General features: G+C 38.8%; 1 protein-coding gene across 2 annotated transcripts in view; it reads right to left on the reverse strand.

Annotated features, from left to right (window-relative positions):
• Positions 1-13,059, reverse strand: part of LOC127574572 (coiled-coil domain-containing protein 178) — a 158,259-nt gene that overhangs the window by 133,218 nt on the left and 11,982 nt on the right. For both annotated transcript variants that reach the window (XM_052023676.1, XM_052023677.1), the window contains exons 3-4: positions 7,585-7,698; positions 3,339-3,484 (exon numbers count right to left, since the gene is read on the reverse strand). In XM_052023676.1, the coding sequence (XP_051879636.1) occupies positions 3,339-3,484; positions 7,585-7,698 (260 nt within the window). The remainder of the gene's footprint in view (positions 1-3,338; positions 3,485-7,584; positions 7,699-13,059) is intronic.

Below are 13,059 nucleotides of genomic sequence, written 5' to 3' on the forward strand. Positions count from 1 at the left end.
GATTCACTCACATTTGGAACAATATTAGGGATAATCAGCATGGCTTTGTGTGGAGCAGATCATATCTTACAAACTTGATTGAGTCTTTTGAAGAGTTGTTGAAGATGAGGGTAGGGCAGTGGATGAGGTCGACACAGATTTTAGTGAGCATTTGACAAGATTCCTCATGGTAGGTTGATCCAGAAGATTAAGATGCATGGGATCCATGATGACTACTAGATTGGATTCAAAATTGGCTGGGCCAATGAAGACCAAGGGTAGTGGTGAAAAGGTGTTATTCTGACTGGAGGTCTATGACTAATGGTATTTCACAGGAATCAATGCTGGGATCTCTGTTGTTTGTGATATATGTAAATGACCTGCATGAAAATATAGATGGGCTGATTGGTAAATCGGCAGGTGACACAAAAACCGGTGGAGTTGTGGATAGTGAAGAAGGTCACCAAAGGTCAGCAGGATATAGATCAGTTGCAGATATAGGAGGAAAAATAGCAAATGCAATTTAATCCAGGTGAGTGTGAGATGTCGCACTCTAGGAAGTCAAATGCAAGGACAAAGGGTACAGTAAATGGCAGAACCCCAGCAGCATTGATGTACAAAGGGATCTTGGAGTCCAAGTCCATAGTTCCTTGAAAGTGGAAAAACAAGTTGATGGGATGGTAAAGAAGGTGCATGGGGAGCTTGCCTTTATTAGTCGAGGCAATGAGTTCAAGAATCAGGAAGTTATGTTGCAACTGTATAAAACTTTGATTTGGCCACATTTGGAGTGTAGCATGCAGATCTGCTCGTCCCATTACAGGAAGGATGTGGAGGCTTTGGAGAGGGTACAGAAGAGGTTCTTCAGGATGCTGCCTGGATTAGAGAGTATTAGCTGTAAGGAGAGGCTGGACAAACTTGGACTGTTTTCTCTGGAGCATTGGAGGCTGAGGAGAGACCTGCAGGAAGTTTATAAAATTATGAGGGGCATAGATAGGGTAGGTAGTTAAAGTCTTTCTCCCAGGGTAGAAATGTCAAATACTGGAGGGCATAGCTTTAAAGTAAGAGTGGGAAAGTTTAAAGAAGATGTGTAAGGCATGTTACTGTTTAAACAGAGAGTGGTTAGTGCTGGAACGTGCTGCTAGGTTGGTGATGGAAGCAGACAGAATAGTAGCATTTAATATTAATGTTACATTTTATACCACCTCCTTCTGCAAGGCAGACTACAAATGAAAAATGGATTATGATGTAATCTGGCATGGACTGCTGCATTATCAGAGGTGTGTGTCTAAATCTGGAGGTATAAGGTCATTAGCAAACAGCTTATTCCTTGGAAGGACTTCAATTCATCATCTAGACAGGCACATGAACATGCAGGGAATGATGGGATATGATCATGTGTAGGCAGATGGGATTAGTTTAACTTGGCATTATGGTTGGCACAGACATTGTGGGCCAAAGGGCCAGTTCCTGTGTTGTATTGTTCTATGTTAAGAAGTCTGTTATTCAAAGTAGGTCATTTCTATTAGACCTGGCATATCTCCTATGTTTCTATCTTCATCAAGCTGTGAGATAGTTATTATGACACAGGAGGCTATTCAGTCCACTGAGTACATGCCAGCTCTAAACAGATCAAACCCATTAATCCAATACCCCCATATTATAGTTCCCCCGTAGCCCTGCAATTTACTTTCTCACACATGCCCACCAACATCCCCCTTTGATTCTTTCTCCACATACTTAACACTGAGGGACAGTTTACAGTAGCCAATTAACCAAAAAGCACATCTTTGAATGTGGAAGGAAACCAGAGCACCTGAAGGAAACCTACAGATTTCACTTCCTTGATTGCAATAACATCAAAATTTCACGTGCTGATCCATGCTCTAAGCTCATTTGACTTACCCATGAGGATTCTTACATTAAAGTAAATGCATTTGAGTCTATAAGCCCTCCCATGTTACCTAACCAGCCTCTGTCTGCTCTGATGACTTGTCTGTTCTTCCAAGGAATAAGCTGTTTGCTAATGACCCTATACCACCAGATTTAGACACAAACCTCTGATAATGGAGCAGCCCATGCCAGAATACATCAGAATCCAGCCTTCACCTGTGTTTTGCCTTGCAGAAGGAGGTAGTAAAAAATGGAACATTAATTGTATCTTTTCATTATACGTCACCTTATCTGTTAAGGCACAACATGTCACAAAAGATCATAAATACCAAAAAACAAACAAACATGAAGCTTCCATGCAATGTCATCATCACATTGGGTCAAGCAAAATATGAAAACATGCATCTGAAATAGAAACAGAAAATAGTAGACATGATTAGCAGTTCAGGTAGCACCTGAAACAAAGTTAATGTCAATGATCTTTCTTCAGAGCTGTTAAAAGTTAGAGATAAACAAGTTTTATGATACATTGAAATAACATAGAAATAAAAGCAGGAATGGGCTATCTGCCCCTCATGCCTGCTCTGCCATTCAATAAATCATGGCAGATACTTTTACCTCAGCATCACTTTCCTTCATTAAGGGGAAGACCAAAAAAATGATTTGTGACAGAATAAAATGCAGGTGATATTACATGACAAGAATGAATAAGGATGGTATGGGACAAGTAAAGAAGCAAGGAGGATAATTTGAATGACAGTCTGTCACTATCTGAAATTGTTAAACAATGTTGAACCTGGAAGGTTGTAATATGGTTAGGCTATGTTGAGCTTCATTCAAATAGTACAGGATACTGAGGACAGAAAGGTCAGAGTAGGAATACAACAGAGAATTTAAGTGACACTCAACTAGATGTATGGGTCATACTTGTGGACTGAATCGAGGAATCTGGAAAGCAGTCACTCTATCTGCATTTGATTTCTGCAATGTAATGGAGACCATATCAACATATGAATAAAATGTATTAAATTGAAATAACTATGAAAAATCTGAAAAGGGAGGGGGTAAAAGGGCAACTGATGCACCTCCTGGAGTTGTGAATGAAGGTGTCATTGGAAGCAGAGAATGTATTGATGATTGTAGAACAGTGATCCATAGTGTTCCAGAGACAGACATCTGCTGGATTATTTAGCTCTGTATATAAAATTATAGTTACAAGAATTAATCAAGGCTACATTCTTTTATGTTTAGAATCAAGAATTTTTGAGTGAATATTCATGGTAAGGTGTGTCAAATATTAAAACAGATCACAATTTAATTAATATATTGATAATACTTAAAAACACTGCTTTTGCTATTAGTTGATAACAAACAACAATTTCCCTTGGACAGTGACAAATTGAAACATGTATAAATAACATAACAATTATACAAGAATTAATCAGCATTAGATAATTTTACAAACTTACTCTAAATCTTCAATACTTTTTTTGTATTTTTCAATATCTTTTAATAATGCAGTTCTTAAGACTTGCTTTTGAAGAATATTTTTCTGTAGTGTCTCAATTTGCCTGAGGGTGTAGTTAAGCAGATTGAAGCTGTCCAAATACTCTTTCTGCAATAAAGTAACAAAATTATCAGCATTAATATAACCATATGATAAACCACACAGCATCCTTCTTTGATAGGTGGAGGATTTTAAAATCCAGTATTAGAAACATCAAAGTCCGAGATACAGCTCCATCCAGCTTCTGCAATTCTGACTCTTGGTCACTCCTGTATTTAATCATTTCACAATTGTCAGTCATGCCCTTAGGCGACAATGCCATAAACACTGGAATTTTCTTCTAAACTCTCTGCCTATCTCCTCTTTCTCTTTAAACAAACTTCTTCCCTTTGATCATGTTTTTGATCATTTGACAAAATAATTTCCTTGTAACATTTGGGATGAAAATTGTTCCATAGCTGTCCTGCAAAAGGTGCTCTAAAAATACAAGTTGATTCCATTTTTTTTCGCACAAGGAAGCATAGGGTTTAGTCCTACGTTACACGGAGAAGATTGACGACCTGATTTGTTGGTGTAAAGGATACAGAGAAAGAATTCATATCTTAGCAAACAAAAGGATATAAGTAGTGTAAGTTCAGCAGACTAATGACAAGCAGTAAAAATAAAAGCAGATGGCCTTAAAATCATCAAATCTAAAGTGAGACCACATACGATTTACAATAGGACTTCTTCCCCTATAAACTAATAGGTGTGAAATGGAGGAACTCAAAAGCAGTTGAAGCAAAAGCAATTAACTGCTTTAAAACAATCCTATTTTATTATTTTATTTAAGGTGACAGAAATAGAAAATGCTTAAAAGACACTTCAGGGTTAAATTTAACAACTTAGCACGTAAATTTGGGATGGTCGAAAGGTTTGAAATTAAAAACTTTCACACCTGACCCCAAAACTGCTTGAATCTGCCGAATTCATTTTTAAAGGGGGTGGGGGGGGGGGGGAGTCGTTGGGAAGGTGTGACAACTTGCACTAAAGAAGCAGGTTTTAAGGATGCCTCTAAGTTCTGTTTTTAATCCATTTAAGCAGGTTTTCTGGGCCTATCAAATCCCAGTAAGTAAAGGGAGGTGAGAAGGGCCAGATTTGTACTTAAGCCCGTCTTGCGGACTAAAAGGTTCAGAAGATTCCCAGTCTTAACAAAGTTGATGGGGTTGCAGATGGTAAGGAGTATAGTTTTAGACTAGAGAAAGATATTAATCAGATGGTAAATTGGGCAGAGCAAAGGCAGATGGGATTTAATTCTGATGAGTGTAAAGTAGTGCATTTTGGGAGGTCTAATATGGGTCAGACATATGCAAATGAATGGTAGGGCCCTAAAGTGTACTGAAGAAGAGGGACCTTGGTGAACAAGTCCAAAGACCCCTGAAGGTGGCAGCAGAGGTAGATAGGGATAGAAACAATGCATACAGGATGCTGGCCTTCATTAGCCAGGGCACTGAATATAAAAACAAGTTATGGTATAGCTATGTAAAATACTCTGGAGGCCACATCTGGAATACTGTGTGCAATTTTGGTCAACGCAGTATATAAAGGATGTGATTACTTTGGAGAGGGTGCAGAGGAGATTCCCCAGGATGTTGCCTGGGGTGGAGCTTTCCAATTATGAGGGAAGACTGGATAGGCTGGTTTGTTTTCCTTGGAACGAAGAAGGCTGAGAGGGGACGTGATAGAGATATACAAAATTATGAGGGGCATCGTAGGATAGACAGCAGTAAAGAGAGAGAAACAAAGGACTGCAGATGTTGAAATCTAGATGAAAAACATGATGATGCTGGAGGAACTCAGCAGGCCAGGCAACATCCGTGGAGAAAAGCAGGCGGTCAATGTTTCGGGTCAGGATACTTTTTCAGGACTGAAGATAGGAAAAGCGGAAGCCCAATATATCGGAGAGAAAAGCAGAGCAGTGATACATGGACAGAAGAGGGGAGGCGGGGTGGGCACAGGGAGGTGATAAGTAGATGCAGGTAAGAGATAGAGATAGGCAGATGCAGGGGAGGGGAGAACAGATCTACCGGGGAATGAGTAAAAGGTAAGAAGTGAGAGGAAAAAAAAGGGCTAGGAAAGGGAAGAAGAGAAGAAGCATGGTGGTGGTGGGGGAGGTGGGTTGTGGGGAAGGAGGGTGGGGATTACCTAAAGTGGGAGAATTCAACTTTTCCCCATATCAGAAGTGTCTGTAACCAGAGGGCATAGGTTCAACAGAAGGAATAAGAGGTTTAGAGGTGATATAAGAAAGATTTTTTTCACCCAGATTGTGTTTGGAATACAGTGCTAGAGAGTTACAACATTTAAGAAGTATCTGGATGAGCACTTGAATCACAAAGGCATTGTAGGCTACAGACCATGTGCTGGAAGATGGGATTAGTATAGATGGCTACTTGATGGTCAACATGAGCAGTGTGGGCCGAAGGGCCTGTTTCTGTGCTGTGTAATTCTACGACTCTATGACTCTTCACTTGCATTCAGCATCATGATCTGCAAATTCTCTTTCCTTCACAATCCTTGTGATCTCCCCTCTGACTTCTGAACATAACATGCCCCCATCTACCACTCACTGCTCCCCAGTCACCATCTGTCCTTTTCAACTACAACCTGCCCTCTCTCACCATTATCTATGTTCCTGATCATGAGACTTCCTTGATTTTAAAATATTTTCTTAGTAACAATTAAAAGGAAAATGAAACTGAAAACACTAGAAATCTAAAATCAAAGACGGGATGTTCACATAGGAGGACATTCAGCATCTATACAGAGAATATCTTGATTAGAAGCTTTACATGAATTGAAGACAAAAATCCAATACAAACAACAAATAATCCAATCACAGACAAGAAGTTAATGAGTTGTATGACCTGCAAATTATTGAATAGAAAACTCCCAGATGATATGAAAGATTGTTATACCAATTGTCTTGGAAAGGTATTAAAGGAGGCTGCAAAGTATTTTTCAAATAAACAAGGACAAAGGATTATTGACTAGAAATTGAATTGAATGATGCTGTTTTATTCAACATTATGCAAATGAAAATCAAAATTTTCCCAAGTGATAGGTGTTGGTGATCATTACAATGCATTTTGCATCACTCCAGAATTCCATGGGGCACCACATGGTGTGAAACAAGTTGCATTTCTGATCAATTCTGCATCAGTCAAGCACAAGATAATGCCATTCCTCATACAATGCTCCTTTTGCAAGGAAATGTAGACCACAGCTTTAAAGATTAAATCTAGACCAACAATTCAGTGCAGCACTGAGGAAGTGCTACACTGTCAGACATTCTGGCTTCCCAAAGAGACTTTAAATGAAGACTGAGTCTGACTTTGCCATTCATGGGTGAATCAAAGATTCTTTGGCACTGTTTGAAGAACAGAAGTGTCTTCAGGTAACTAGGCTAACAGTTATTCTTCAACCAACACCCTAGACATCAAATTAACTGGACACTAATCTTGCTGCTCATCGTGGAACAATCCAGTGCATAAAATTGCTCCTATTTTTGTGAACTTACCTGTGGTGATTACATTATAAAAGTAATTTGTTGGCTGTGAAGGATGTTGGGATATTCTAAGAATGTAAAAATGCTGTGTAAATTTTGGTACATCTAAACCTTTGCTCATTAATACTTGCCAAACTATTCTAATCTTCCACATTTCCACCAGAGCAATTACCTGAGCAAACAGAGCCCACAAATGTACATGTTAAATACGTTGAAGTAACTTCTGTAATCTAATATTCAGGTGTAGAACATTATCACTCCAATGGTCAATTATACACTATTTGTTGACCACTCAGTTTTTCTTGCTCAATACATAGTAAATGAAATCAATATGGTACCTTGTATCACATTCAAAAAAAGATAGGTTCAACATTAAGGTATGTCAAGAAACATATATGTGACTAGATATATACTTATAAAATGACTCTAGTGTTCCTTGCTCATTCTAAGTTAAATACAGATCATTTAATTTTCAGCATTATCTTTGCATTTATCTTAGAAGGTGAAATTGATAACTAAAAAAACTGCTCCATACAGAAGAAATTAATGTTTTTTCAGTATTCACCTAGTCTATTTCTTACAAGCAAACATTATTCATATAATGATGCCATCTGCTGAGCACTTGGTAACTGGCATTCATATGAAGTCCAGCACACAATCTCACCTGATCATTAGTCAACTCATTTTGCAAATCTTTTTTTTCATTCTCCAGATTTTCAGATATTGATTGCTGGCTCTCTTTGAGTTCATTTAGTTTCTTGTTTAACATTAAAAATATCTACAAGTAATCACAAAGAAAACAAATTATTTAACTATTATTTTCTATGTTATTTTACAAGTATAATTTGTTCTGTAGATCATGAAAATGTCATTCCAAAATATAATGCCTTCTATAAAGGATTTCCTACTGTAATTTTTGGAAAATATAGTTCTGCTTCACAAAAGATTTATTTTATCTAAAATTAAAGGGTACAAAATAAGGCAGGGCTTAAAACAAGGTAGAATGAAGTTTTTATGCATTATGCAAATACATTTATTCTCCCTTGTGCACTTACAAAAATATGTTCCTTAGTCTTCTGTGCAAGTATTGCCAGGCTATACGCCAAAGCACGCCTTAGCTGAAAAGTTGATACCTACTCTGGTGTTAATTAAAAGGGGATCACTCTTACCTAATTGGCTGCAGTAGAGACAGAGATGCCGATTTTTCACATTAAGTTTCTCATAAGTATTTGCTTGATGTTTGTTCTCACATACCATTCATTGATTGCCAATGATATTTGGCACTCTGACCATATGTATGACCACAAAATCAAATCCAGGCCCCAATCCAATCATGAGACCAACCCAGTCCCAGCCCAATCATGTGTCCTAGCCATCTCTAACCACTGATAACACCTATCAACACCTCTATCACTCCCACACTAAACAAGGGCATATTCAATGCTCTGTCCTCTGTTGCCCATCCTCCAAAGCTAGCCATCACTTCAATACAACTTCCTGTGATGCCTCTGAACCTTCTTCAAGATGCACATTCAAAAATCAATTTATCATAAATAGGTTTCCAATGTGTGCTTGTCTATTACTTGATTTTTCATCTATATATTCATTGATCAGGATTTGAGTGTTGCTGACAATGTCTGCATTTATTGTCCATCTATAATTTTCCTTGGTAAGCCACTTTCTTCAACCATTGCAGTCTTTGTAAAGCTACTCCCACAATGCTGTTGGAGAGGAAGTTCCAGGATTTTAGACCCTGCAACAACAAAGAAGTGATAACATAGTTCCAAGTCAGAATAGTGTGCAACTTGGAAGGGAACCTGAAAATCATCTGGTGTCTTTGACCTTCTTGGTGGCAAGAATCACAGCTTTGGGAGGTTCTGTCAGATTAGCCTGGGTAACTACAGTGAATTCTGTGAATGGTACACACTGCAGCCAGCGTATACCAGTGGTCAAGGGAATTAATACTTAAAGTGGTCGATGGGATACTGATCAAGTGGCTTTCTTTGTTACAGATGGTGTCGAGCTTCTCACGTTTGTTCGAGTTGCACTCATTCAGCCAAGTGGAGAATATTCCATCATACTGAAGTGCTTTGTGAAAGGTGAAATATTTCTGGGGTGCTAGAAGTGAACTCATTGCAAACGTATTTATGTGGCTTGTCCAGTGAGTTGCTGGTCAATGGCATTTCTTAGAATGTTAGTTGCAGGGGACTCAGCAATGGTAATTCCATTGAATCTTAAAGGCAGGTGGTTAGACTTCCTGTTGTTGGACCTGGTCATTGCCTGGCACTTTCATGGCATGGATGTTATTTGCCACTTATCTGACCATGCCTACATGTTGCCTAGATCTTGCTGAATGTAGGCATGTGATGCTTCATTTTCTGAGGAGTTGTAAATGGAATTGAACATTGTGTAACTATCTCCATCTGACCTTATGATGGAAAAAAAATCATGGATGAAATCAGCTGAAAATGGCCAGACACAGGGCACTACCACAATGATTTCTTACAGTAATGGCCTGGGGTTGGGATGATAAACTTTCTGCAAGCTTTGACTCCAAAAATGACAGAATTTTCCCCTTGAAGCCTATCAACTTTATTTCACTTGGGTCCTTTGATTTCACAAACAGACAATTCCGTCTTGATGTTTAGAGCAGTCACTCTTAGCTTGCTTCTGGAATTTAGCTTTTTGGTCCATGCTTGCATGAGGATAGGTTGAGTGAGCTAGGGCTTTTCTCTTTGGAGAGAAGGAGGATGAGACTTGATAGAGGTGTACAAGATGATAAGAGGCATAGATCGAGTGGACAGTCAGAGACTTTTTCCCAGGGTGACAATGGCCAACACGAGGGGACATAATTTTAAGGTGATTGGAGGAAGGTATAAGGGGGATGTCAGGGGTAAGTTTTTTTACACAGAGAGTGGTGGGTGCGTGGAATGCACTGCCTGCAGAGGTTGTGGGGGCAGATACATTAGGAACATTTAAGAGACTCTTAGATAGACACATGAATGATAGAAAAATAGGGAGCTATGTGGGAGGGAAAGGTTAGATAGATCTTAGAGCAGGATAAAATGTCAGCACAACAATGTGGGCTGAAGGGCCTGTACTGCGCTGTAGTGTTCTATGTTCTAAGACAAAGATGAGGCCAGGTATGGAGTATATCTAGTGAAACTCAAATTCAGAAATGGTGAGCAAGTTATTAGTTTGACAGCAGTGTCCATACTTTCCATCACTTTGTCTAGCAAAGAAACACAAGCGGCTGCATTACTCTTAAAATCAAAGTTAGAATCACACCCACTTTTAGAAACCATGCCTCAGGATTCTTGTAGGCTGGCTCTGTGGATATGTGCCACATGATTTTTTTTTACTGTTTACTGTTGCTTGCAGAATTCAAGAGAAGCTCTAAAGTAAAAGCAGGAAATCTATTATTTTATATAAATATTCACACCTGGAAGGAGCATTTAGCTGCAGTGCAAGGCTTTCAAAAGTGTATTCATAGAGGGCCCTCATGCACTTAAAAACACCTCCACAGCAACTTCCTTTCTTCAATTAAGGAGGCTGCTTCCCATGCAGTGTTGTTTAGAAGCATATGCAAGTTCCTCTGCACATCCCACCCCTACCTGCCGCCCTCCTGGGAGGTCTACACTCCTCCCATCAATGCATAGAGTCATACAGCATGGAAACAAGCCACTTAGCCCACCATGTCCACGCTAACCAGTGTACACCCATTCGTTTTAATCCCATCTTCCAGAACTTGGCCCGTAGACCTCTATGTCTAAACAATTTAAGTGCTTAACTTGACATTTCTTAACTGCTGTCAGCAACTCTGCTTTCACCAGTCTCTTGGGTAGTATATTCCAGATACTCACCACTATCTGGGTGAAAAAGGTCCCCCTAAGACACCCTCTAAGTCTCTTACCCCATACCCTAAATCTATGTCCTCTAGTTTTATTCACCTCTAAGGGGAAAATTTTCCTGAAGTCTACCCTATCTATACCACTCATAATTTTATATACCTTAATCTCCTCTGCTCCACAGAAAACAGACCTAGCCTCTCCACTTTCTCCTCATAACTAAAACACTCCACCCAAGCCAATATCTTGGTGAATCTCCTCTGCACCCTTTACAGCACTATCACATCTTTCCTATACTGTGGTGACCAGAACTGCATGCAGTACCCCAGCTGAGGTCTGACCGATGTTTTAAAGTTGGAGCAAAACCTCGCTGTTTGTGTATTCAATGCACTGACTAAAGAGGGTCAGTAACCCATATGCCTTCTAAACCATGTAATCTACCTACTCCAGCACGATCAATGATCTTTAGACTTGTAAACCAAGGTACCTTTGTTCCTCAGTACTCCCTAGGCCCTTACCATTCATGGTGTATGTCCTAGCCTCATTAGTACTCTCCAAATGCATTCACCTCATATTTCTCAGGATTAAACACCATCTGCCAAATCTCAGCCTGTTTCATCAACACATCAATATCACCCTGTAGCCTAAGTCTATCCTTCACACTATCAACATCTCCACTAATCTTCATCATTCATGCCCTGCGAATACTCTTCGGTAGCTGAAAGCATGGTTGTTGTATTGTGATGTGATCCTTCAAGCACTACCTCATGATATCAGGGCTGTGAGAAGAGGAATGTCCAACATGGGGAATTCAACCCATAACACCTACTGTTTATGAAATGGAGTAAGTTTTACACTAGGGAGGTCCCTAGTGCAGTATTACTGGATGTGGTGCTAACAAATTTTGCCTCTTTTTTTTCCCAAAGAGTATTTTTGAGATTGCAAATGCCAATGCCAATGCTATTTTGGAAAAATGGTGCAAACAAATTCATAGGCCATTATATTTTGGGACATTTATCTGAAGAAATTAATCCACGTACATAAAATTAGTTCTTTTATGCCCAGCTAATTTCCCAAGAAGTAATTATGGCTTAGTACTCAATTAAAAACTCATTTAGATCTGATGCAATAAAGCAAAACATTTTCAGGGTATTTTACTGCACCACTAGTCTGTACATACAAACATACTATTATGAGTAGGTGTGGACCACTCAACCCCTTGAGCCTGCTCCAGCAATTTATAAAATTATGGTTGATCTGACTGTTATTGCAATCACATCTAACTGCGGTAAACTTTCACCCCATTGCTTAAGAATCTCTCTACCTCTGTTCTTAAAAATATTCAACCATTCTGCTTCCATCACTCTTCACGAAAGAGAGTTCCAAAGACTTACAACTCAATGAGAAAAAAAAAATGCCTTATTTCTGTCTTAAATGGGCAACCCCTTATTTTTGAAGACTGATAGCCAGTTCTAGATTCTCCACGCAGGAGAAAATATGCTTTCCACACCTACTCTTTCAGGACCCTTTAGGATCTTATATATTTCATTCAGTTCCCCTCTCTCTTCTAAACTTCAGTAGATACAAACCTAGCCTGTCCAACCTTTCCTTGTGAGACAACCTTCCCATTCCAGGTATAATTAAGTCAAATCTTCTGTGGATTGCTTCTTTTGCATGAACATTCTTCCTTTTATAATGAGACCAATATTGAACACTGTATTTCAGATATAGTCTCACCAATTCCCTATACATTGAAGCATAACTTCCCTATTTTTGTATTCAGTTTCAAAGCTATGAATGGTAATAGCCTGTTAGCTTTCCTGATCACTTGTTGTACCCTTTGTTGAATCATGCATTAGGGCAGCCAAATCTTTACTTCTCGGAGTTCCGCAATCTCTCACCATTTAGATAATATATTTCTTCTTCATTTTTCCTGGATTTGTAATCCAAGTAATTTGTATAAATTGTAAAAAAAAAGTGCTATTAATGAAAAGATGTATTATGCCCCAATTTATTCTTTGCAGTTAAAAATGATAGCAATATATGGAGAGTAACCAGCCCATGAATTGGTGCTGTTATTCAGAATACAAGTGTGATATCATGTTCTGAAGCACTGGGAGCACCAATAAAATATTAAAATAGATCTATCTCATATTACAAAGTTATGTACCATACAGTGCATTTCAATCAAAAAATTATAAACTACAATTATAAATGTTTTTCTAGAAGGACAGTGGAATTACTATAAGTGGCTATTGTTCATGAACATTTCAGTTATTAGGAGATTCTGG

The sequence above is a fragment of the Pristis pectinata genome, chromosome 9 (genome assembly GCF_009764475.1).
Source record: "Pristis pectinata isolate sPriPec2 chromosome 9, sPriPec2.1.pri, whole genome shotgun sequence".
NCBI classification, from domain to species: domain Eukaryota; kingdom Metazoa; phylum Chordata; class Chondrichthyes; order Rhinopristiformes; family Pristidae; genus Pristis; species Pristis pectinata.